Consider the following 24,147-nt stretch of genomic DNA (forward strand, 5'->3'; position numbering starts at 1 on the left):
ATGACCAGATGTTCAAGACCAGATGAGTACAGTCTCTTTTATTGTTTAAAGATAGGAAGCTGCTAAATACAACAATTAATGTAACAGTTATTTTTCTACATTTCTATATTTCTGAAATATTTTAATTTAGTGGATTTTAAATATTTCCCATATCCTAGGTTTTCGAGGGGGTGGGGGCGTTATTTTGCACAATCCTTTCTTTCAAACTTCTGGCTTCTTGTGTTTTGCATTTCATTCTTTTTTATTATTATTTTGTGTTTTCAATGGGATCAGGAAAAAAGTATAGAGTTGACATTTATTCAGAGAGCTGAATAGATATGGATGGTCAGTCTGGAACAATCTTTTGCTGAATAAAGGTATAAATTGTAACATTTTTTAAAATCACCTTCAATGCAGATCATACTAAGTTTATGTGAGCTAATTATTGTATGTGACTTTTCCCCCTCCTTATTGCACATCTGTGGTTTTAGATTGCACATGATAATTAATGCATGCAAGGCATCTGCCAAACTCTGCCTCTGTAGTTTTTGCCTTTTTTTGTGTTACACCTACTAAAGGACTCACCTCTTTAACCCTTCCAAAGCCAAGTGTCATTGCCTGTAATTGAGTGTTTGTCACTTTGTCATTTTCTACCTGCCAGGTGACATATCAGTAAGAAAGCTTGAGCTTAGATACTACTTGATTTGGATATTTTATTTCTTAAACTGAACACTCCGAAAACAAAGAACAAGAACCAGTTAGTGTGTGGGAGGATCACAGAAAAGTAAAGCTTTTTTTTTTTTTTTTGGGTTAATGCACACATGACTGCATCTCAGATCTCATAGTCCGTTTATTCCTTTGTAAAAAGCAAAAACAGGATTATTGTCATCATGGTAAGGCAAACAATATCCTTTCTTTTTAAATTTTTATGGGTTAATATATGGTTAATTTAATATTTTCAAGTTAATTTAATCACTTTGACCTGTGTTTCATGTGAAGAGTCCGCCTTTAAAAACTGCTGTTGGCAGAAGGGGAATATGTTTTAGTATGGAGAAATAACTAGCTCTGGGGTAGAGGCAATGAGAACAGGCATGTCTTTTCTGCTGTGCCTGCTGTTTTGTTTTCTGCCTTTCGTATGTACCTGTGTGAGCAGAAGGAAATCCTTTAATTTTTATCCACGTTCAGAACTTTTTAGTTCAAAGAAATATTACTCCTTCTCAGCCTTGTGAAGTTTAAATATTCCCTGAATTTCTTGATTTCTGATCACTTGATGTTTTGTTTGTTGTAGTCTCCGCTAGGAACCTAGGGAAAATATAGGACTTAGATCCACTTTGGGGATTATTAAGATTTTTTAGTGATTATTGTTGTTTGTTTTTGTTTTTGAATAGTTTTTGGGACAGACAAGTGAGCTTGTAAACTGGTTGTATGCCTAATTTCAGTTGTGTGGAAGCTACACTTTCTCAGTGTTGTTTTGCATGTTGTTCTAACAAGGATTATTTTGGCTTCTTTCTTTAAACTAAACATCTAATGATCTGGTAAAATAGTTTATGGGGAAATAAATAAGTTTTGTTGTCTGTTTTTTGTTCCTTGCCTAAAACATACTTTAATACCGGAAATAAAAGCACTTAAAATAGTTTGTATAACAAACTGTATATCAGCCAGCGATCCCAAAAATTGATTTACTTTGTACAATACAAAAACTGCTTTCAGGACACAGTTTAAAGAAGGTAGCTCAGAATGATACCTATTCTGTTAACAAATTCACCAAATACTGTAACTGCATTCCCTGTCTTCAGAGTTCATATACAGGTGATATCTTATAATTTAGTGACTACTGTACTAAATAGCGGTGCCTGGGCACTGCTGGTCGGTACAGTCTAAAAGTGGGGACCAGAGGGAAAGGAGGAGAACCCACAAAGGAGCCTAGTAATATCTGTCTTATGGAGTTTGTCAGTCTGATTATTTTTCTTTCTACATATTTTAAGAGGTGCTTGCAATCTGAAAGTTTGTCTGTTTGAACAAAAAACAGCTACAAGTATTACAGATTAAGTGCTGCCTCTGTCCCCAAATACAGGTGTCCCTATTTTCTTTGTTGTCTTTATAGTAATCTCTTCCTGTCTCCTAAAATAATAATCCTTGTGTTTCCTTGTGAAAAGATCACATGAGCAGCAGAGAAATTTGACTGTAGTGAATTAAGACTGTGTGAACCGTAGGATTTGAGGGGGTGGCAACTAAACCAGAAATAGGAAAAACATTATGTGTAAACTTGAAATGCAAAATTTTAATTCTTTTTCCTCCCTGCCTCCCAAGCAAATTCCTGACAATTTGTTTTATGCCAGCCTAAACCTGTTGTTCAATATGACATGTTTTGTTTTGATTTCAAGCATTTAAATAAAAGCTTGGAAAATGAAGGGATGTATTCACAGGGGAACACAGGCAGCACTCACAAAACAGGTTTTTCTCCCTTTCATAAGGCAGAGGTCAGGGTGTTCACCAGATAAGTGGGAGACTGGCTTTTGAAATCTCCTCTATCCCTGAATTGGATCTGGGATCTGAGGTTGCATTTTCAACTACAAGATGAGTGCACCAAGGACAAAGGTAGAAGCATTCTGGTTTTCTGGCTTTATGATTATTTATATAAAGTGGAACAGTTTCAATTAGAGACTCTCACCCAGAACACTCCACAGACTAATGATAAGGCCAGTCTCCAGGATGATGGGAAACCTTACTATGAATCAGGCAAAAGGGGGACTTGACCCTTGCCTTCCACGCTACACCAACCATTTTGTGAACTAATGTGTATTTTCCATTTTTCATATTTTCATATTTCCATTTTCATGTATTTTGCCAAAACTATTCACAAAATCATGACTGTCTGAAACCTGTTTTCAGTAACCAAATGATTCACTGAAAAAATAGCACACAATTCCCTAGTTAATCATTGATACTGAATACACAGAAAAAAAACAAATATTAAAAAAAACCCCAATTCTAAACTTTGATATCCACACTCTAAATATGTGGATAAAAACAGTTTAATATGAGTTACTAGTTCTTGTTCCCCATATTTCAATTTCCAATTTAAATTTTTCATGTTTTCTTGTCTCCCCTCCTTTAAGCATCTTCACTTTGTTACCTCTCTGTCCTAAATTTCTTCCTTTTAGCATTCTTTCCTTGGTGCGCTGGTCATTTAGATGTTGCCTTTTATTTATATCGTACATTCTTATTTGGGTCTTTAAAACAATGTATCACTCCTGTGCCACTTTTTCCACATCATCTTTTGAAACTATGCTTTATGGACACAGCTCCAGGAGGCAGCAGCTAACCCTGACAAAACTCTGGGCTCTTGGTTGTGCTCAGCTGAAGATGCAGTTATGATATATGAAACAGGCTTGGAATCATTTAAACACATTTGAACAGCTAGATAGATGTACAGCTCCTGCCCTTTGGCCACAGAGCCTTAAAATGGCAGTGCCTACATGCAGTGGCATGCTTTCCAGCCAGGGGGTGCAACAGGGGGCTGCAGTCAACTGTAGCTCTGCTCCCAACTCAGCCCATAGGGCAGAGGGAGCGAAGTAGACTGTCAGTGTGGCTCTGCATCTTCCATCTTCTGGAGGTGTGGCTCTGCTTCCCATTCCCATTAGGAGAGAGGGGAGAAGCGGGGCCAGTGTTAGTGGGTGCTCTTCTGTTGTTCTGCCTCTCTTCTCTCAGAGTACTCCCTGGTCAGAACAAGGAAACTGGAGACCCTGTGCTTCAAATGTGATGTCTTTCTGAACTCTCTCAGTTCCTGTACTGGGTGGAGCAAAGGGAAGCATGAATGCCACATGGCCCTGGAGGCGAGGGGGGCACAGCGACTGCCTGCAGGTGGCATGTCGGAGGTGTGGCAGTGGGGAGAGCCCTCAGGCAGCCATAGTGCTGTTGGCAGCAGAAGCAGGCCAAGTGGGGAGTTCCTGCAGGTGGCCACAGCAGTGTCAGTGGTGGAGGACAAGGGGGATGGAGAGCGCTGACCAGTGGTCAGCAACCACCTGCAAATGCCGCCAGCAGTGTTGGTGGTGGCGGCCAACAGCAATAAGGGACCACCCACAGACACTGCCGGCAATGTCAGCAGTGGGGTGGGGTGAGCGGTGATCTCCTACAGGCACCAGCAGCAGTGTCAGTGGCACTTTTCACAGGGGGTGCACCACCATTCTCAGGGGGTGCATGTGCACCCACATGCACCCCCTACGCATTGCCAGTGAAGGGAAGTATTTATAACAGGGGCAGGCAATTATTTCATGTAGAGGGCCACTTACCGAGTTTTGGCAAGCTGTTGAGGGCTGCATGGGTAGCCCCACCCCATGACAGGTACCCTGCCCCCTGGTCACCATCTTGTGACCAGAAGTCCCAAGCCCCTGACCTTTGCCACCAAAAGTCCCTCCCCGTGCCCCCCAGAAATACTCCTTTCAGCAAGGGGTTTTGCCATGTCAGAACCAGAAAAATACCAAATTATTTTCTACAAATTAAATATCTACAACATTCATTAATTTGATTTCAAAAACTATTTTTGTCCTGATTTGCATGTGTTTGTGTAGTGTACAGGGGTGATATTACAGTAGCTTAAAATGAAGGTTCATACTTCTTTATTGTAGGGTGGGTATAGGTTTGTGGGGGGATGTGGGTGTGTGGGTATATGGGGTGAGGTAGCATGTGGGTGTGTATGTGGGGTGTGGGTGGGTATGGGGTTTGTGGGGGGTGTTGAGCAGCAGGGCAGCTGGGATGTATGGGGGGTGTGGGGTCTGCATGTATGGCAGTGCAAGGGGCAGTGTGGGTGCATGTGTATGGTGGGGTATGTATGTGGGACTTACCCTACAAACACACACAGAATCTCTCCCACACACACACCCCCCCCCCACAGATCCCTCTCCTCCTACTGTGTACACACACACACAGAGTCTCTCTCTCACACACATACACTCTCTCTCTCTCCCTACCCCCCTCCCTCATTGCAGGGACACACACACACACACACACACACACACACACACACTCCTGTTCCTGGCCCAGGGTACTGGTGCAGCCCAGGGGCCATGTGGTGCTGGAGCAGGAGCAACATGCAGGGAAGGAGTGAAAGCCAGGGCAGAAAAAGACTTCCAGTTGCGGTGGGACAGGGCCAGGCCAACCTTGCTGGAGGGTCCTGTCAGCTTCCCCTGGGTCCTAATGCCCCTTGCTCCTGTCATCTTTGACAGGCAGCCAGGAGCAGATAAATACACATTTTCTAAAATTTTTAGGGGCCCCTTTTTGCCTACCCCTGATTTATAGCATCATAGGAAAGTAGGGCTGGAAGGGACCTCATGAGATCATCTAGTCCAGACACCTACTCAAGGCAGGATCATCCCTCACTAAACCATCCTGGTCAATTGTCTGTCTAACCTGCTCTTAAAATTTTCCAGGGATGGAGATTCCACAGCCTCTTTAGGTAGCCTGTTCCAATGCTTGACCTCTTAGCCAAAGTTCTTCCAATCTCCAACCTAAATTTTCTCTGCTATAGTATGAGGCCATTGCTCCTAGTCCTATCCCCTACAGCCACAGAAAAAGCCTATCTTTCATCAAAAGTCATGTTTTCCAGCCCTCTACGTGTTTTTTGTCAGTCTCCACTGGACTTCTTCCAGTCTGTCCACATCTTTATTGGAATGGAAGACCCAACACTGAACACAGTACTCGGTCTCACCAATACCAAATATAACAGAGGAATCACTCGTGTTACTATAACTCAGTATGCTGTTGGCTTCTTTTGCAACAGGAGTACACTCATATTCAGCATACAACCCACTGTAACCCCCAAGCCCTTCTCTGTGGTACTGCAATCTAGCTAGTCATTCCCCAGTCTGTATTTGTGCATACAATTATCATGTCCCAAGTGCAGAGCTAAGCACATGTCCTTGTTGAATTTAAATTCAAAGACAGTGTAGCTAACACTATTTCCATGTCCTTATCCATGGTTGCTAGAACTCCTTTCTGATGCATCCTGTTTTACATATTTTTACTATTATGACCTTGTAATTTAAAGAAACTCAGACTCCTTAACACCCTCACCTAAATATTAGCTAACATCTGCTAAAAATACCCATTTTTTGCTTAGTGTAGGTGTTCCCTAAAAAGTGTTTTCAGTCATGTTAAAATAGCTCAGCTGAACTAACCTGACTGAACATAGTGCCCTTTGCCCCTAAAGGCATGTTTGTAAGGCCTTATTTCAACAAAGCATTTTAGTATGTGTTTATGTCTGACTGAGGTCCAGTAAAACATTTACTTGCTTTGCTGAGCTGAGATCTTGGACTGATTTTATATAGCTAACAGGAGTCAAAATCTAGTAAAAAAATATTTTTGTCACCAGCACCAATATAATTACATTTAAATTCAGATCCACTGAATAAGACAGTATTTTGATATAGTTTTCAGAGTAGAAAATTATTTTAAAGATGCTTGTGATACATTGCGGGGTGGGGGGGAACCCTACGTTTACAGAGAGGCAAGGATTTGGGGGGGACCAACTGCACGACTGGGATAAAGTTAGACAGTTGTCTAACTTGTCAATTACAGTTGTCTAACTTTGTCCCAACCATGCAGTAGATCCAATAAAATAAATTTTTGCCTCTTGCTTAAATCCTAAACCATCACAACTACATCACTCTAACAGTACTATTACACAGCAGAGTCCTGAATCCAGCTTCATATTAATCCTAAACATGCATGAAGTTTCCTGTGTTTCTCATTGCTAAGTATGCCTTGATCCAGGTTTTCTAAAGTGACTAGTTATCTTGGGTGCCTTAATTTTTGGGATCCTTAGTTGAGATATCTTAAGCCTGATTTTCATAAGAGTAGTAAGAATAATCAACCCCTTCTACAGTGTTCCTTAATTGGGATTCCAAAAAATACATAGTTCTGAAAATATTGGCCATTTATGTCAACTTGCATTTACACTGTTGCCCCATGGTATATCTGAGTTAAAATACAAACTCTTCAGGGCAAGAACTTGGCCTTTTATCCATTTTGCATGAGCTGTGTATAATTTTGACACTATATAAAAACTTTACTTGAGAACACTTTTCATAAGGCACGTATTTCAGATTCAAGTAACAGTTCTTTCTTCTGTGTATATCTACATGGATTAATAGAGTAAACTAGTTCACTCTTCAGGAAGAGAATTAAATAAGATATTTGAAAACGGTGTGAAATTTGTGTAGGAACCAATGCAGGAGAATTGCCTATAGGAAAACAAGTTTCCTTGGGGAACAGTATATTTGAAATAGCTGATGTTTTGTATGTGAAATCTTGCAAACCCTAATCTGGACAATGAGCTTTAATCTGCACTCTTTGAAAATGTAACCTTGCAGGGTTTTTCAATATTTAGGAATTCTTTTTTCCAGCAAATACATGATTCTGATTATACTCCATAGCTCCAACTGAGTTAATTTTCCACTTTTTAAGATTTACTTTTCTTTAGTATGAATAGTATACATTGTCTCTTCTCCAACCTTAGAACTGTAATTATTTTCTGGAGAACTGAAAGTAAAACTGTTTCTTTGTTCTTTGTGAGCCTGAGAGTTGAGTATCTTGTGTTGAACTTCCCTTTGGGTAATAAGTGGTTCATCAGCCCTTCACTTCTCCCATATCATCTTACATCATTAGAAATTGTTGCAAAGGTTATATCTGAAGAAACGAATATGTAATTAACCTACCTTATGCATGACCATTGTATCCAATAGTTTTATTTACAGTTGGTGACAGCTCAGGTACTTAATGTCATTGTGACATTGGAAACAGTTCCACTAATAACCACCATCTCTTCTATTTATTCTGTACACTTCACTTCTGCTGAAGTCAGTCAGTGGAATGAGGAAGATGATAAACAGCATGGTTCTTCCTGGCAGCTTAACCTTGTGTAAACAGTCAGAACCATGATTAGAAAAATCTTTAACGAAGGACCATAGACTCAGGAGACTATAAGGGCACAGCTAAAACTTGTTTAGTGGTGCACTTGCTTACAAGTCTGATGGATGACTCATTAAATTAAAAAAAAATTAAAGACCAGTTTGAGCATGAAATCACAGAACAAGAAATTATACACAAACTGGACTGTGTTAAATCTGGTTTAAACAGGGATTATGGATTCTTATCCCATTGCTTGGATTAGCTTTTATGACCCCTTTGGGTTCCTATGGGTTTTTTGCTTGCATGCCTCTCACAGCACTTCCCTCCCCCCGACTCAATTCCTTCCCTACCATGTTTTCACCTACTCTAGTTACTTCCTCCACTTCATACTCTGCTCTATGCTGTCCTTTCACAACATTTGATTAGGTGAATTTGGGTTTATGAAAGCTTGTGCTCTCTCTCTATATGCATCTTATTTAGTTAGCTTAAAAAGATGCATATCTACCCTGACTTCTGACTGACTGCAAACTAACATGACCACCCAAACTATCTCTCTCATGTATAATGAAGGCAGGTGCAGCAAAGTTCTCTACAAATTGATTAATTGCTGTGTATTGGGGTTTAAATAAATGCAGTTTTCCTTTGGGCTTTTGGCCGTTATACTCAAGCAACCATTACCATTACCTTTTTTTTGGTTTTTAAAGAATAGTCAATTAGGTTAAAGAGTGAGACCTGCACATTGCACCAAGGATATGCTTATAAGATAGGACACATGCACAAAAAGTGTCTGGGACTAGAATCAAGCCTTACACTAGAGTTAGAATCATAGCAAATTAAGGTGGAAGGAACCTCTGGAGGTCATCTAGTCCAGCCCTCTGCTCAAAGCAGGACCATTCCCAACTATACCATCCTACCCAAGGCTTTGTCTAAGTGGGTCTTAAAAACCTCCAAGGATGGAGATTCCACCACCCCTCTGGGTAACCTGTTCCAATGCTTTACTACCCTCCTAGTGAGAAAGTTCTTCCTAATATCTAACCTAAACTTCTCCTGCTGCAATTTGAGACCATTACTACTTGTTCTGTAATCTGGCATCACAGAGAACAGTCTAGCTCCATCTTCTTTGGAATTACCCTCCAGGTAGTTGAAAGCTGCTATTAAATCCCTCCCCGGTCTTCTCTTCTCCAGACTAAATAATCCCGGTTCCCTAAACCTCTCCTCAGAAGTCATGTGCTTCAGCTCCCTAACCATTTTTATTGGCCTCCACTGGACTCTCCAATTTGTGTACATCTTTTCTGTAGTGGAGGGTCCAAAACTGGACATAGTACTCCAGGTGTGGCCTCACCAGTGCTGAATAGGGAGGAAGAATCACTTCCCTCAGTCTGTTGGCAATGCCCCTACTAATGCAAAAAAAGTCCAACTAAAACAAAAAAAATCCTTTATGAGTTGTCCCATATAAAATTTTTTGTTTGTTTTGCATCTAGTTTGGTCACAGTAGATGACTATGCTATGTCTCCCTAGTTTTTAGTTTTACATAACTGATCTGAAAGCACTGCTTTGGTTTAAATTTTATTACTTTCTGCTTTAATGAATCTTGATTTTTCCTTTCCTCCAAGATCAAAAATCTCTCAAAGGAAAAAAAATCACAGATATATCATTATATAGAATTGTATTCACCTCTGCACATTCATCTCTCTCTTTCTTTCTTTCTTTCTTTCTCTTTGACATGGAGCTTTTGATAGTTAGCTTTGTGTTTCTTCATTATCCACAGTTTTATGCCTGCAAGTAAGTAATATACCTTTATAAAAGTTTGTTTTAGCGCACAGTCTTGGAAATATATTTTTGAGTCACAGAACCAGATAATTGAGACTAAGGGCTTGGTTCACACACAGTATTGCAGTGCCTAATTTTTGGTGCCTCATCACTGTGTAAAACAGACTATTGGACTAGCTGGTCTAACCCAGGGGTCATTCATGCTTCAGTGGAGGTCTGAAATTACCCAGCTCAGTCCCAGGTGGGCCAGCCCTTTGGCCTGACTGCTGTTACTTCTTCCTGTCACCTGGCCATCACATGGTTTAAATTCTTGCCACAGAAAAGCTGTGAAGTCCCTGGCTTTGTAGGCTAGTTCTAGCCTACAGGCTGTAGGTTGCTGACTCCTGGTCTAGCCCAGTAAATAGCAGTTCTTATGCCTTTTGCTCTCAAGTGGGATTTACAACCCTGAGCAAGATGCCTAGGCTACCCTATACAATTCCCAGGGAGAGTAAAGTGTCAAAGAGTGGAATTTGCAGGAGCTGGCATGTTGGACCGGTAGCTGTCTATACTACCAAGTGTAAAATGCCAAAAAGAGAGGTGTGGGGGAAGCCCAACATCTCTGGTGGAGTTTGGTATCTGTCAGTCTCAGATGAGTGTATGTCTGCTTGGGATTCACAGCCCTGAACCCTCTCCTGAACTTTGGCACCTAAGCCCTTCCTTCAGAAAGTGGGAGGGTTTTGGTCCTATTTAAAAGCAAGGTGAGAATATGTGTCTTTTTGATACAGCAGTCCAGTGAATCGGACACTCTCCTACTTTCAATTGCCTCCTCTGTCTGAGGGGATTTGGACTCATCTCTCCCACCTTCCCTCTCCTGTTAGAGTTCTATCTCCCTCTCAAATAAGTCTCTTTCTGCTGAAGATGTTAACTTATATAGCTAATTAGATATTAATTGGATTCCTTAAGTGAGTGCCTGATAAGAAGGTTATAGAGTCATTCTCATGCTCTCAGTATTTGAGCATTTGAGACAAAGCAAAACCACTTCAGCAGAAGAAACTGGAGTTCAAAAATACTCTATAATATAATGGTTTGAACAGTCACTTTGAAGGTGGAAGATACAGGTTCGCATTTCTCAGAGAAAGGATAGTAACTTTCTAACGACTGTACTAATGGGGTAGCACTGTTGCTATGCATAGCCAGAGGGCTACCAGCACTTAAAATGTGAGCCTCCCCATGTTCGACCAGTCAAGCACAGCGCAAAGTGTTTGTATTGTAGTAAAGTTACAACTTTTTGCTGGAGGAGTATCTCCAGGTTGCATTAAGTAGCATGAGCTCAATTATTGTCTGGCCACTCCACAGGCATAATATGAGCAAATTCATAGTCCTCCTGGCACCAGCGGGATCCAAAGACAGGAGTGGATCCAGCAGCAGGAATGGCAACCTCTCCTGGGCTTGGGTCTTCATGTCTCCCTTTGCCCACCACCAGTGGCACAGATCCGGCTCACTCAAATGTGCCTGTGGCAGGTGCTTCCATGTTGGTAAGAGCTGGGCAGATAGCAAGGAGCGCGTGCAGGTTGTATGTCTACATGGGCAGATGTACAAGCTGCAGCACTCAGCATCTGCGGCAGGGAGGAGGGAGCTGGCTCTAGCCCTGTCCCAAGCGGGCTGTGAGGGCAGTAAGCATTACCGTGTGACTGCTCAGAACTCGTTTTAATATTTAATATGGTACAGTTGTTGCCAGCACAAGGTGCCCGAGGGAGGCAACAATTGGGTTCGTTGCCCGGTCTGCGTCGCGCCAAATAAACACACTGGGGGGAGAAGTAGACAGAGTTTATTTGAGCTCAAGTAAAAGGTGCAGGGAGACTGTATGGTCTCAAATCCCACACGCCTAGCCCTGCAACAGTGTATATTTATACCCTGGTCATTTTCTGCAGTAGTTTTCCACTAGCTGGCCCCCACCTCCTCCCTTCTCTCTCTGAGCGGTGCCCTTGCATTCCACAGATAACAGTTTTTAGGGAGTTTCAGTTTGCTTGCTACTCATCCTGTTTTCCAGTATTACAGGAGGTTACAAAAGTTCAAAGAAAGGGTTACAAAGGTTCGGGGGGGGGGCCCTGGCTCGTCTGGGCCTAGAGCAGAGGGGCTTCATCGACACTCGTGGTCTTCCATCCCTCTGAGTTACCTAGGGTTATGCCCAGTGACACCGACAACTCCCTGCTTTGAGAATACTCAACAAAGTTTTGGCTGAGTTTTCTCATATTCTGAAGATAAAAGGCGATTAAATGTTTGGGAACTGGGATCTTCAATGCAGGGGTATAGTGAAGCGCTTGGGGAGGGGGATACACAGACTTTGCGCAGGAGGGCATTACAGCACACAAATAAGAGGAGGGTAATTAAACACAACACAACACCGGTGACCAGGAGGTGAAGGATGCCCGTTCCTAGGCCTCCAAGGTTGGGCAACCAGCTCCAGAGAGAATCAAAAACAGTGGGTTCATGTTCCTGACTTTTTCACTGCTCAAAAGCCTGTTCGGCCGACAAAATGTGTTTGTTAATATCTTGGGAACTTTCTGGAATATAAGTACAACATTAGTTCCCAATTAGAGCACATACCCCGCCCCCCCCCCGAGATGCTAAGACATAATCTAGAGCCTGACGGTTTTGAAGAGATAATAAACGAAGTTGGTAAATCTCGGAGTTAAGGCTCTTTTCAATAGCTAGAGTGTCATTGGCAAATTTTGTAAGAAATGCGGAAAGTTGACGATACAGCTTGGCTAACCGGCCCACTCCATACGACGGGAGAAGGATCATGCCAAATCTGTCTCATGATGAATCCGGTTCTTGTGTCCGTCGACCTTTGACGCTGTGTGGGAAACTAGTAGGACAGTGTGAGGTCCTTTCCACTTCTCTTGGAGGGGCTCATCCTTCCAGGTACGAACGAGCACGGAATTCCCCGGCTGTAATGAGTGGACTGGAGCATCTAGTGGAAGAGGCTGCAAGTCTTTAGTGTACCTATGGAGAGAAGAAAGAACAGCAGACAGAGAGCACATATACCGTGACAAAATATTACATCCTATTTCCCACTTCCCTGCTAGAACCGGCGTCCCGTTCATAGGCCATGCCCCTCCAAACATAATCTCAAAGGGGCTAAGCCCTAATCTTCCCTTGGGAGGGCACGGATGCGAAGCAGAGCAAGGGGCAAAGCATCAGGCCATCACAGAGTGGCCTCCTGGCAGATCTTTGATAGATGACGCTTGAGGGTCTGATTTGTATGAGTACTGGGGATCCGGGAGCTCCCCCACTGATGGAATGAGGGCATGCATATGGGTGTCAGCAGGTCTCGGCGTCCTCAGGGTGGTAGCATTTTTAGCTTCTCTGTCCGCCCAGGCATTACCCCTGGCTACGTCTTGATCCTCTTTTTGATGCGCCTTACAGTGCATTACTGCCACTGCTGAGGGAAGTTGAACAGCTTCCAGGAGTCAGAGAATTTGGGGTCCATACTTCACTGGGGAGCCTTGGGCTGTCAGCAGTCCCCTTTGTTTCCATAGGCCAGCATGGGCATGCAGTACTCCAAAAGCATACCTAGAGTTGGTATAGATGTTGACCCGTGTCCCTTTTGACAGTTCTAGTGCCCAGGTCAGGGCCACCAGTTCAGCAAGTTGAGCAGATGTTCCGGCGGGCAAACCCTTGGCCTCAACAACATCATAGAGGGTCACAACAGCATAACCTGCCCTCCTTTGCCCTTCTACAACAATGCTACTGCCATCAGTGTACCACTCACAATCAGCATTCAGAAGTGGCTGATCCTGTAGGTCTGGACGGCTGGAGTACTGTGCATCTGTGATGTCTAAACAATCATGCTCTTGTTCTTCCGTTTCAGGTAAGAGAGTAGCTGGGTTAAGGGAGGGGCAGGTTTGCAGAGTCACTTCAGGGTTCTCCAACAGCTTAGCTTGGTACCGAGCCACCCGAGCCTGGGTGAGCCAGAGACCCCACTTCGCGTCTAGCAGATCCTGGACCATATGAGGGGTATACACCTGCACAACTCCTCCCAGTACTTTTCAGCTTCCTCAAGTACTAGGGCAGTTGCCGCAACTGCTTGTAAACACGCTGGCCATCCCTTGGCAACTGGATCAAGCTGGTCTTCCCACTGGTTCCACTCCGGGGGAGCGTTCATAGCCGAGGGTTCAATCGCGAGGGTCATTATCCATGCATTTTCGGGGGCAATGTGAGGGTTATTTCATCCTGGGTAAAATGCAGTGATGCACCTAATTGACAAAGCAGGTCTCGTCCTAGCAGGGATGTTGGGCAATCTGGAAGGTAGACCAATTTGTGAGAAAGAGCCCGGTTTCCCAGAGCACATTCTGCAGGAGCATACACTGGGCACTGAGTCTTTTTTCCCGTGGCACTTACCACGGTGAGAGAGTCTGCTACAGGAAGTTGAAGAGGTTGATTTACACCGGTCCGTGCTGCCCCGGAGTCTACCAAAAAATCAATTTCTGAATTCCCCACCCACATTTTTACTCGGGGTTCCGGGGGTGGGGTGGTCCGTTTCCCCTGACACCCCTACTCCTGTCCTTCCGCTGCCATTACAGGAGTACAGTCTCTCCCTTTCTCTGGGCATGCATTCTTCCAGTGTCCCTCTTGCCAGCATAAGGCACACTGGTTCCGTCCCAGGCGTCTTTCTTGTGGGCCAGGGCGCCCGCGCCCACGACCCCTTATACTTCTGCCTCTCCCACCTTCTTGTGGTGTTTCTCTGACTCCAGCCTGTACTGCTGCTACTAGCATTCTAACTTGTCTCTTTTCCTTTTCTTCCTTTCTGAGGGTATACGTCCTGTTTGCAGTCTCCAGGATTTGTGCTACAGACATACCCATTAAGTCTTCCTTTTTTTGTAAGAGGTAAGACGGGTATGATCCACAGGGTTGTTAGGGTCCCATCTAGGGTCTGCTAGGGGAACCACATCTGCCGGACCAGGAACATTGATGGGATCCCTTTCATGCCTCCGCTGTGCTTCCTCCCTTGCTTTGGAAATAACTTGATTCCACTCTACTTCAGATAATAAGGTTCGCATAAGGATATTACAGTCATCCCAGTCAGGCTTGTGACTAGCTAAACATCCCTCAAAGACAGAGATAAACTTACTCGGGTTAGTTGAAAATTCTCCAGCCTGTGCCTTAAAAGCCGCTAGATCCACCGGATTAAAAGGTACATGGGTGTATACTTGCATGGTCTGGGCTGCACACCCATCTGCCCCAGGCCGGGCTATTACAGTTTCAGTAAGTAAAGGATATAATCCCACTGAGGGAGGAATCTCTGGAACCAGGGGCATCTGATCTTTATATGGTGGAGGTGTTAAAGCCGAAGGGGACACCAACTCTGGCATTACAGTGGTTGGGGGGGAATGCTGAGGCTGAGACACAACACTGACAACTACCGATCCTGTCGGAGTCAAATTACACTTCTGCAAAATAACTGTCTTATTTCGTAAAGCCGTAAACAATTGCACATACAAATGTTCATTTCACTTACCCGTCCGCTGACAAAACAGGAGTAATTGGAGGACTGTATTATAGTTAATTGACCCTTCCGGAGGCCACCTTTCCTGATCCTCCAGTTGATATTGAGGCCATTCCACTGTACAGAACCTTTTAAGATTATTTTTAGTCATTAGGTCTGACTTAAACAGTTTTCAGTTAGTCAGAATGCATTCTAAGGGTGTACACCGTGCCCTGCCAACCGTACTCTGTCCCTGCCCCATACTCCAGGGAGACACTGGGCATCCCCAAGCCCTACACGGAGACACTGGGCGTCCCCAGGTCTTAACGGACAATGCTCAGACTGCTGAGCTTATCCTACCTTGTCCGAGGGACCGGTTCCACACCGTCGCCCACGATCGCTTCTCCACTATTTGAGCGCATTGCACTGTTGTGCCCTCCGGGGTCGATCAAACCACGTCTCCGCCGAGGCCCCCGATGAAACCACCGGTGCGTGCTGGGCGTCAGTTGTTGCCGCAAGTCGTCGACCCCAGGAGGGATCCGGGCAAGGCGAAATGTTAGCCTCGTGCCCCATGTTGGGCGCCAAAAACTGTTGCCGGCACAAGGTGCCCAAGGGAGGCAACAATTGGGTTCGTTGCCCGGTGTGCGTCGCGCCAAATAAACACATTGGGGGGAGAAGTAGACAGAGTTTATTTGAGCTCAAGTAAAAGGTGCAGGGAGACTCAAATCCCGCGCGCCTAGCCCTGCAACAGTGTATATTTATACCCTGGTCATTTTCTGCAGTAGTTTTCCACTAGCTGGCCCCCACCTCCTCCCTTCTCTCTCTGAGCGGTGCCCTTGCATTCCACAGATAACAGTTTTTAGGGAGTTTCAGTTTGCTTGCTACTCATCCTGTTTTCCAGTATTACAGGAGGTTACAAAAGTTCAAAGAAAGGGTTACAAAGGTTCGGGGAGGGGGCGGCCCTGGCTCGCCTGGGCCTAGAGCAGAGGGGCTTCATCAACACTCGTGGTCTTCCATCCCTCTGAGTTACCTAGGGTTATGCCCAGTGACACCAACACAGTGATGCCTACTGTGTCTCAGATAAAACATACTCCATGTGTCCCTTCCAACAAGGTCCTTTGCTGGGTCACATCCCACAAAGTGATAGGTGGGGGAACACCCATGAGGGGTACTTGGAGCTTCATTTCAGAGACCCTCAGCACAGCCCTTTGCTCCCTGCAGTGCCCTGCCAGCCCCTGCCTGGGAGTGCTTGAGGCTGGGCTTGCGCCAGGAGGTTCCTGCCTCTTGGAGCCATCTTCTTTTCATCATGTTGTCCCTCCTTATTTCTTAATAGTCTGTCATTCATGGACATTTCTGCTCTACCACCTCTGCCTTTATTCCTGTCTTTACTATACCATGAGTGGGATAGTCTCTGAAGAGAGAGTGGGGAATTCCTATAGCTTGGCCTGTGTTCAGTCAGGCTAGTCATACTGCTGATGTAAATGGAGGAGCGCTGAGCAGGGATAACAGTTGTAACAGGTCTGCACTTGGCACTGGTGAAACTCCTCTGGCACCTGTACTTAAAGAAGGAGATTAAAGGAAACAGAGAGGACTCGCAGAAGAGCCACAATGGGTGTTTCTACATGTTCATGAATGCGCTTTTGCTACTGCGCATTCAATTTAATACCTCTAGTGTGAGGCCCTCCTAACTTAATGTGTGTAGGCTGCCCTAACGCACAGCAGTGAAAGTGCACGCTTTTTGTGCGTAGGCTGCCCCATTTCACTGCGCGTTCATTCACACACGGTCTTTGCTCGAGTGCACCGAAAAATAGGCCGCTGCGCATCAAAGCACACCGGTGGACGCGCTCCCGTGAGAGCGGGTGAGTGGAAGGAAAGAGCCAGGTAGCCTGAGGTGTGTCATTCCTCAGGCGTTACTTCTGTAGGATCCTGGTCCCTGCGCGGGGAACAGAAACTTAAGATGGCAGGACGGCAGCCCCAGCGGAGCCGGCCCCGCCATCATGACCCAGGAGAGCGGCACTGAGTCACCTCCGGGCGGGCGGGCGGGACGGGGCATGTCCTGCACCTGGGCGCGGGCTGACCGTGGCTTCCCGCCGCCTCCCACCTGCGCGGGGCGGGGCTGGACGGGCGGCGCCTCTGCACGGCCAGGTAGCGGCGCGGCGTCTTCCCGACTCGGCGCGGCGCGGTGCTGCTGGCGGGCGGGTGGTAAGTAAGTGCGGGCCGGGGGAGCGGGACCTAGCGGGGAGGGCGGCCCGGGAACCGCAAGCACGCGTGGCGGGGTGGAGCGGGCTGCTGCAGCAGGGCTGGGACGGGACGGAGCGTGTGCATTTGCAGGATAATATGTATTATCATACAAACGTGCCCATTTGGACGCGTGTGTGTTCTTTCAGAGCTGTGATTAAAGTTAAGCCCCTGCACCAGTTTGCAGGTGTGGGTGTTTGGCTGCGGCCCAGGCTGGGCACTTCAGCTGGGGTGTGCCAGGGCTCCTGCTGGGACCAAAGCCAGATGGTGTTGCCCCTCCACTCCAGGTCAGACCAAATTTGGGGTCAGGAAGGGATTTTACCCCATGGTCAGATTGGTAAGGACTGTGGGGTTTTTTGCTTTCCTCCATAGCAGGGCCATGGCCCCGTCTACTCGAGGCTTGTGAGCATGTATTAACAACATTAGACGCCAGAAGTTGGTTTCCGTGGTTCCTTTGCTTTTCCTGTGGCAGGTTAGGGTGTTAGATCTGTGTTGTGTTGGGGTTAAGAGTAGTCTTAGAATTTATATAAGATGGTTTGGATAGGGACATTGGCAACGTGTAAGGGATGCATGCAGGTGCACATGCACCCTTTGAGATTGGCCGTGCCCCGCCTTGAGAGAAGCGCCAGCAGCACTTCCAGGTTTGCCACCGGCACTTCCAGTTTTGCAGTCGACCGCTGGGGGACCCTCTCTCCACCCCAGTCAGCAAGCGGCCGCTGGTGCCCCCCCAGTATTAGGAGGCACCAATTGCCCATGGATAGAGTTGATCATGCCCCAGGCAGGGGGTTGGACTAGATCAGTGTTTCTCAACTGGTGAGTTGCAACCCAAAAGTGGGTTGCAAGAATATGTGAAAGGGTCATGAACAAACTTTAAAAATGGATTCTCCTTTAAAGGAGAAAAACGTGGGGAATCATGGCTTTTCCTTCGCAGGCTGGCAGAGATCCAGCCTGTAAGGGACTGCTTAGGGGCCCCCATGCCCCACCCTCTGCCCCACACACTTGAGGGCTGGGTCCTGGGAGCAGTGGGGCAGGAGTGAGGGGTGCTGGGTCAGGACTGGCCATTTGACGTTTACACATGGGTCCTGGTACAAAAAAGGTTGAGAACCACTACAGTAGATGAACTCTCCCTTCTAGCCTGACTTCTCTATGATTTGGATCTTATATTACCAGTAAAATAGAAGCAAAAAGTGTGGATTTTCTAAACAGATACACCCCACATACAGGAATAGGCAATTCCATTTTAAAAAGAGCTATTGAGTAAATAATTTAGTTTGCCTTTGCTACTGCTTAGCATGTACAAGTGTTTGTTAATAAATATTTATGAAAAAAGACTTTTTACATTATTGAGCTATTTTTTTCTGATTCTTATTTAGTCCAAGACGCAGCCTCTGGAATCTACTAAAGAAGAGAACAAAAAGAAGCCAGTTTTGGGAAAGCTTGGAAATTTGTTTAGTCCAGGGAGGAGGAAACATGCCAAATATCCAATAGAATCTTCAAGTCCAACTGTGAAAAGTAAGAGATCAGCTTCTCCTTGTAAAGAGACGGCCACTGAGAAATTGATAGGTATAGCAGACACAGAGGAAAGATCTGAAACTCTGCAAGCACAGGGGGCTGCACAAAGTTGGGATGCTGCAGAATGTAGTAGTAAAGGAGCCTCTTCTGATGAGTGGTCACCTGGTTGGAACAGCAGTAATGAAACCATAAAAAACACATTTTTTGCAAGTGACTTTACTTTGGAGGGATTAGAACTAGGAACAGATCTCATTAATTCAACAACACCAGATTTTCTGAAGAGCTTGAATAGTGTATCTTGTGAAGACTTAGAAAACAGCATATTAAACCACAAGCAATTAGTGAATGTGCAAGTTTCTGCAGAACCTGAGTATGCAGAATCAAAGGAATTCCCACGCAGTTTGGAATCCAAAGCAAGTGGGCGCACACAGTCTACTAGAGTTTTAAAATTTGATATCTATCTTAGAAAAACAGAAGAAACACTTTCTCATGAATCTGTGGCTTCTGTAACAGGAGAAACGTGTGGGGATATAGACACAATGGATAAAAAACCTGCAAATAGAAGATCTGGAAAAAGGAGGAAATCTCAGTCTTCTAGTGACACTCCAAATGGTGAAAGAAACCAGACTGACAGCTCTTCAAAAGACGATTCAGTTTTTGTTGATGATGCTTCCTCTGATGCAGGAAAGATAAACTCAGAGAGAAGAATTAAGTCTCCTCCACAGACTCCTGAACGGAATTCTTTTTCTAGTAATCAGGACTTAAAAGTTGGTTCTAGTCACAAGGGGTTTCCTAAAGCTGAAACTGATAAAAGCAAACAGCAGGCTTCCACTTCAGCCCCATTCAGAAGAAGATCACTTAAAAAGAATCAATCTGATACAGTCCCTGTTTCACCCACAGGTTCAAAGAGTCAGGGAAAAGATTCTGTGCCAAAAAGGCAATCTGTAACAGCAACAGAAAGTAACTCAACTATGAAAAATGCTTCAGTGGAAAAGGGAACTGTATCTGCATCCTCCGGTGAAAATAACATGGTTTCTAAGGTTGCCGCAGTTGCTAACATGGAAAACTCCACTTCATTACTTGCTGAAGGTAGAACTGAATCTAAGACAGTAAAACAGATAAACAGCGCTGATGGAAGAGCTCCCCTGTGTACGGAAAGGATTGAAAATGGAGAGCTAGGTAAAACATCCGAAAAATTAACACGTTCTGATTCAGACAGCTCAAATTGGAGAACTATGGATGGTTCCAGAATGACAGTTACAACAAAAATTAGTCTGTAAGTAATTTTTTATACTTCTATCTAATTTAGCAAGGTCAGAGTCACTTTGTTGGGGATATTTGACCCCAGCAGTCTTTCCTGCCCAGAGCAGGGGGGCTGGATCCAATGATCTCAGAAGGCCCCTAAAATGTGAATCTGTAAAATCCTTTGATAAACTTACGGCACACTTATTTATTTATTAATAAAGAATTGCATCCATATTGGATGGTTATAGCCATGGTGGTCCAAGAAATGTATGGGAGGCAAGGAGGATTTTTTTTTTTTATGATCTCTTTTATTAGACATAATGTATAGTTGGACCAGCTTTTGGGCAAGAAGGGCATTTAATGCTTGAAAGCTTGTCCGATATCTCTCCCATTTTTCCAGTCAGTCCAATAAAAATACCAAGAAACACTTCTTGCCTCTCATGTATATCCATATAAAGTATTCTTGGTTAATAATAACATTATGAACTTGAATTTCTGATATAATGACCTCGTAATTGATACACACCAGTATCACTTAAAGGTTACTATAACTAAAAATACTACCAACATCTCTCTCTCTGTTTTCCTTGTGCTCCAACAGGGCTTTGCATATTCCACTCTTCCCCTGTATAGTCAGTCAATCTCTCTTTTGTTTACAAGACGCTGACAACCATCAGCAAAAGAAGATTCTTTAAAAGTTGCCTGTTTTAGGAGGTAGAATTAAAAAAAGATCATTTTTGCAAAAACATTAAATATCCTGTGTCACTTTATATGACAGTAAGTCATGTTTTAGAAAGCCCCATCTTTAGTTACCGTAAGATGAATGCTCAATTTGAATTCAGAAGGTTGAAAAGCAGAATGCTTGGCACTATTGAGTTTGCCTGGACACTTAAAAGCAGGGTAATGTGACCCCTATCACTAGCTGAAACTCGGTGGTAATTTTATAGATAAGGGGTTCTGCCGGTGATGAATGTAACTCCATTGAATTTAGTGTAGCTATCCCAATTCCTAGCACCTGAGGATGTGGCTAAAGATTTTCTAATGTAAAAATATTGGAGTGAGAAATATATTCAGGTTATTATTTTAAGCAGCAAATGTGGTTTGTGTTCTGTTTGGGTTGTTTTGTTATTGTTTGAGTATAGCACATTTTATTTGAATTTGTACAGCTGCTCCTGCCAGTAGTTGTGCACATGAGTAACAGCAGCATTACTATGCACATGTCTTAATATTACAGCTGTCAGGGCCTGAGCCGGAAAATGTCCTTCACACAGAAAAACAAATCATCTTTTTTTTTTTAATTGTGTGAAGAAGCATAGATACTTTGGCTGCACTTCTTATGACCCTTTTGAAGATTAACAGTAAAATCACTGCAATTGTTTATTTTCTGTACCTGAATGATAGGTGAAATAAGTGACATCCATTATATTTAGTTCTGCATTGTGTCACTTATTTGAATTGATCAGACCTCTCATCATGCATGATATTCAAATTAGGGAGGTGAAAATAACAGTTGATTTCTGTTAGTTTATCAATTTTGATACATCTGTTTGTTCCAGGCCTGGAGAAATAACCAAGAAATACCAAACAATTAGTACTGTATTTTAAATGTAGCAGTGCCTTGTATTAAAGGAGTATTAAGGTTAGAAATTATAGTTTAAGGTGAGCACCTGTTTCTTGTGATGTTTTATCAAAACTGAGAGAACTAAATATTAAATACTTAACATTTCAATTTAGTTTTTTACAAACTGTACAGCTGTTTTTCTTCTTTTGCATTTCACTCAACTAACTATACTAATCTCTCTCATGTACTAGCCTGATTTACAGTATTTGCCTAGCAAACTTTGCAGAGAACATATTATAAATTTTAAAACAATCTGGCACCGTTATATTATTCTTAGCCAGTTAGCTACAGAATCTAAGTCTGATGTATTCACTTTCAACTGAAGCAAATCCTGACAAGAACGCCTAGCTGTAAGGCATGAACATTCTAAAAAAAATCAATTCTCTTATTTTTTCATAAATATTTATTTTCACATCTTAGCAGTTTTTATCTTCAGGGACATCAGAATTTCAACAGTAATGCTCTTTGCCTTTTTTTCTATTGTGCCATACTAAGGTGCAGGTACCATGCTGATACAGTCATAAACATACAGATTGTTTTGCTATGACGCACACTACTTAAACTGTTTGAGTTTGTTTGTTTAATTTATATTGTGCCTATGGTGACAAGCCATTTGCCAAATCCTGTCACTTTATATATTAAAAACACTGATGAAAATGATTTAAGACGATCTGCTATTTTGTTCTGCAGGCACTCATCCTGTACCTGCCTCCTAGCAACTAATTAAGGCTGATTACATTGCTTTTGAAAAGACTTTATTACAGTTAATCAAAAAACAACTTGCACTTCAGTCCACTCCACCTCTACTCACACCCAATCTGTGCTGCAGAAGACTGCTGCACATTACCAAGTTTTGCTAGCAGAATTTATGTTCTCCTAGCAGAGTTCTGAGGGCTTCCACACTGAAAACTCCCCCACTGCTCTTCCAAATAGATTAAGGCTTTTGCTGTCACTTGACAGCTGACACAGATCTGCTGGCCGATTTGCTGGTTGCCAAATAAGCCTGTCCTATGTTGCTTGGACCCTACCTGGGATAATTGCTGCTAGTTTGCTGTACACTAAATTATTTCATACCATTGTCTTTCAGTAAGAAGCAAGTGCTCTTTCCAATAGAAGTGAGTTATGTTTAGTAATAATACCTTTAATTGGACCAACTATATACATAAAAGGTAAATATAAAGGAAATAAGGAGTTAAAAGTAATTGTTCTACCTGAGCTGTTCTAGCTTAGGGTCTATCTGTTTTGTCTGACCTCTCTCCCAACTATATATTTGGTTCAGTGAAAGATTTTATGACACAAACCTTGCTTCTAGCATATTGTATAGACCACCGTGGATACAACAGCACTGTAGCACTGTTATCTAATAACATGTAGTCATTCGGCAAAATTGAATGTTTAACGAGTTCCCAGCAGTAGAGTTGGAGTGTTGTTGTAAGTGGTGTAACTGAGGGGAGCAGGAGCCCAAGTTACAGCCGTTGGGGATGAAAAGAAAAGGTACAAAGACAGCTGCTGCCACAGAGGGGCAGCTGGCCACACTGCTGGCAGCACAGGGCTCAGTGCTGCCTTGTGCACTGAAGCTGCAAGGTGGAGACCTACCCTTTTATGCCTTTGTAGCCACGATGGTCCAGGAAATATATGAAAAGCAAGGGTTGTTTTGCTGAGAATTTTAAATTGGACCAAGTGACAGAGATGTAGTGAGCTCATTCAATGCCTGGGGGGAGGGGAAAGGGGTTGCCAACCACTGTAGACAGGGATTGGGGTTGGGGGTGGGAGGTAAGAAAAGTCTGGTCTGCCCAGGCTCTCATACACTGAAGGCTGCCACCACAGCATTGGCTCTGGTGGTTGCATCCCTGTGGCCTAGGCTCCATGGGAGCTGACCCTCCTGCCCTGGTATTTACCCCACCTTCTTCCCCCTCCCTGCTCTCCCATTTGCTGTTGTGTGCAGCGCTCTACCTGCTGTGGCAAAAACTCCCCCGCATGTGTGGAGTGGGAAGAAACTCTTGCCCCTCAGATACACAGCTGGGTACAAGGCTGCACTGTCCAAGTGCCTCTGCTGCGGCAGACTTCTGTGGGGTAAGGAGGGGGATAGTTGATACCTGGAGCTAATCCCCACCCCTCCCAGTTAAACAACTGCTACATATCTAGTTGACAATGTTAGACAAGCTTTCACACCTAAAATCCCTTTCCTTCCCAAACGTAAGTATTAACAACATTTCCTTTTCCAGTTGGTCCAACAAAGGTATTGCCAAAAATCCTCCAATGTCAGTGACTTCAGAGGGAAATATTTATTTATTTTTTTAGATTTGTATCTTGCCCTAGTACCTTGGAATAGGTTTAGTAGGGTGAAAGATGCCTATGCACCTTATAATAATATTGACTATTTCTATTAGCTAGAAGCTGCTATGCT

At 43.9% G+C, this 24,147-nt stretch overlaps 1 protein-coding gene across 3 annotated transcripts in view; it reads left to right on the forward strand.

Annotated features, from left to right (window-relative positions):
- Positions 1–24,147, forward strand: part of CRYBG1 (crystallin beta-gamma domain containing 1) — a 146,783-nt gene that overhangs the window by 68,691 nt on the left and 53,945 nt on the right. The window contains exons 1-2 of one of the 3 annotated variants that reach the window (XM_090037369.1): positions 660–872; positions 18,736–20,150. In XM_090037369.1, coding sequence (XP_089893495.1) covers positions 870–872; positions 18,736–20,150 — 1,418 coding nt within the window. In that variant the 5' untranslated portion in view covers positions 660–869. Of the gene's footprint in view, positions 1–659; positions 873–17,241; positions 17,327–18,735; positions 20,151–24,147 lie in introns of those variants that run through there. The other 2 variants (XM_090037371.1, XM_090037365.1) reach the window with 2 other exon arrangements.

The sequence above is a fragment of the Crocodylus siamensis genome, chromosome 1 (assembly GCF_052110815.1).
Source record: "Crocodylus siamensis isolate JL-2025a chromosome 1, ASM5211081v1, whole genome shotgun sequence".
NCBI classification, from domain to species: Eukaryota; Metazoa; Chordata; order Crocodylia; family Crocodylidae; genus Crocodylus; species Crocodylus siamensis.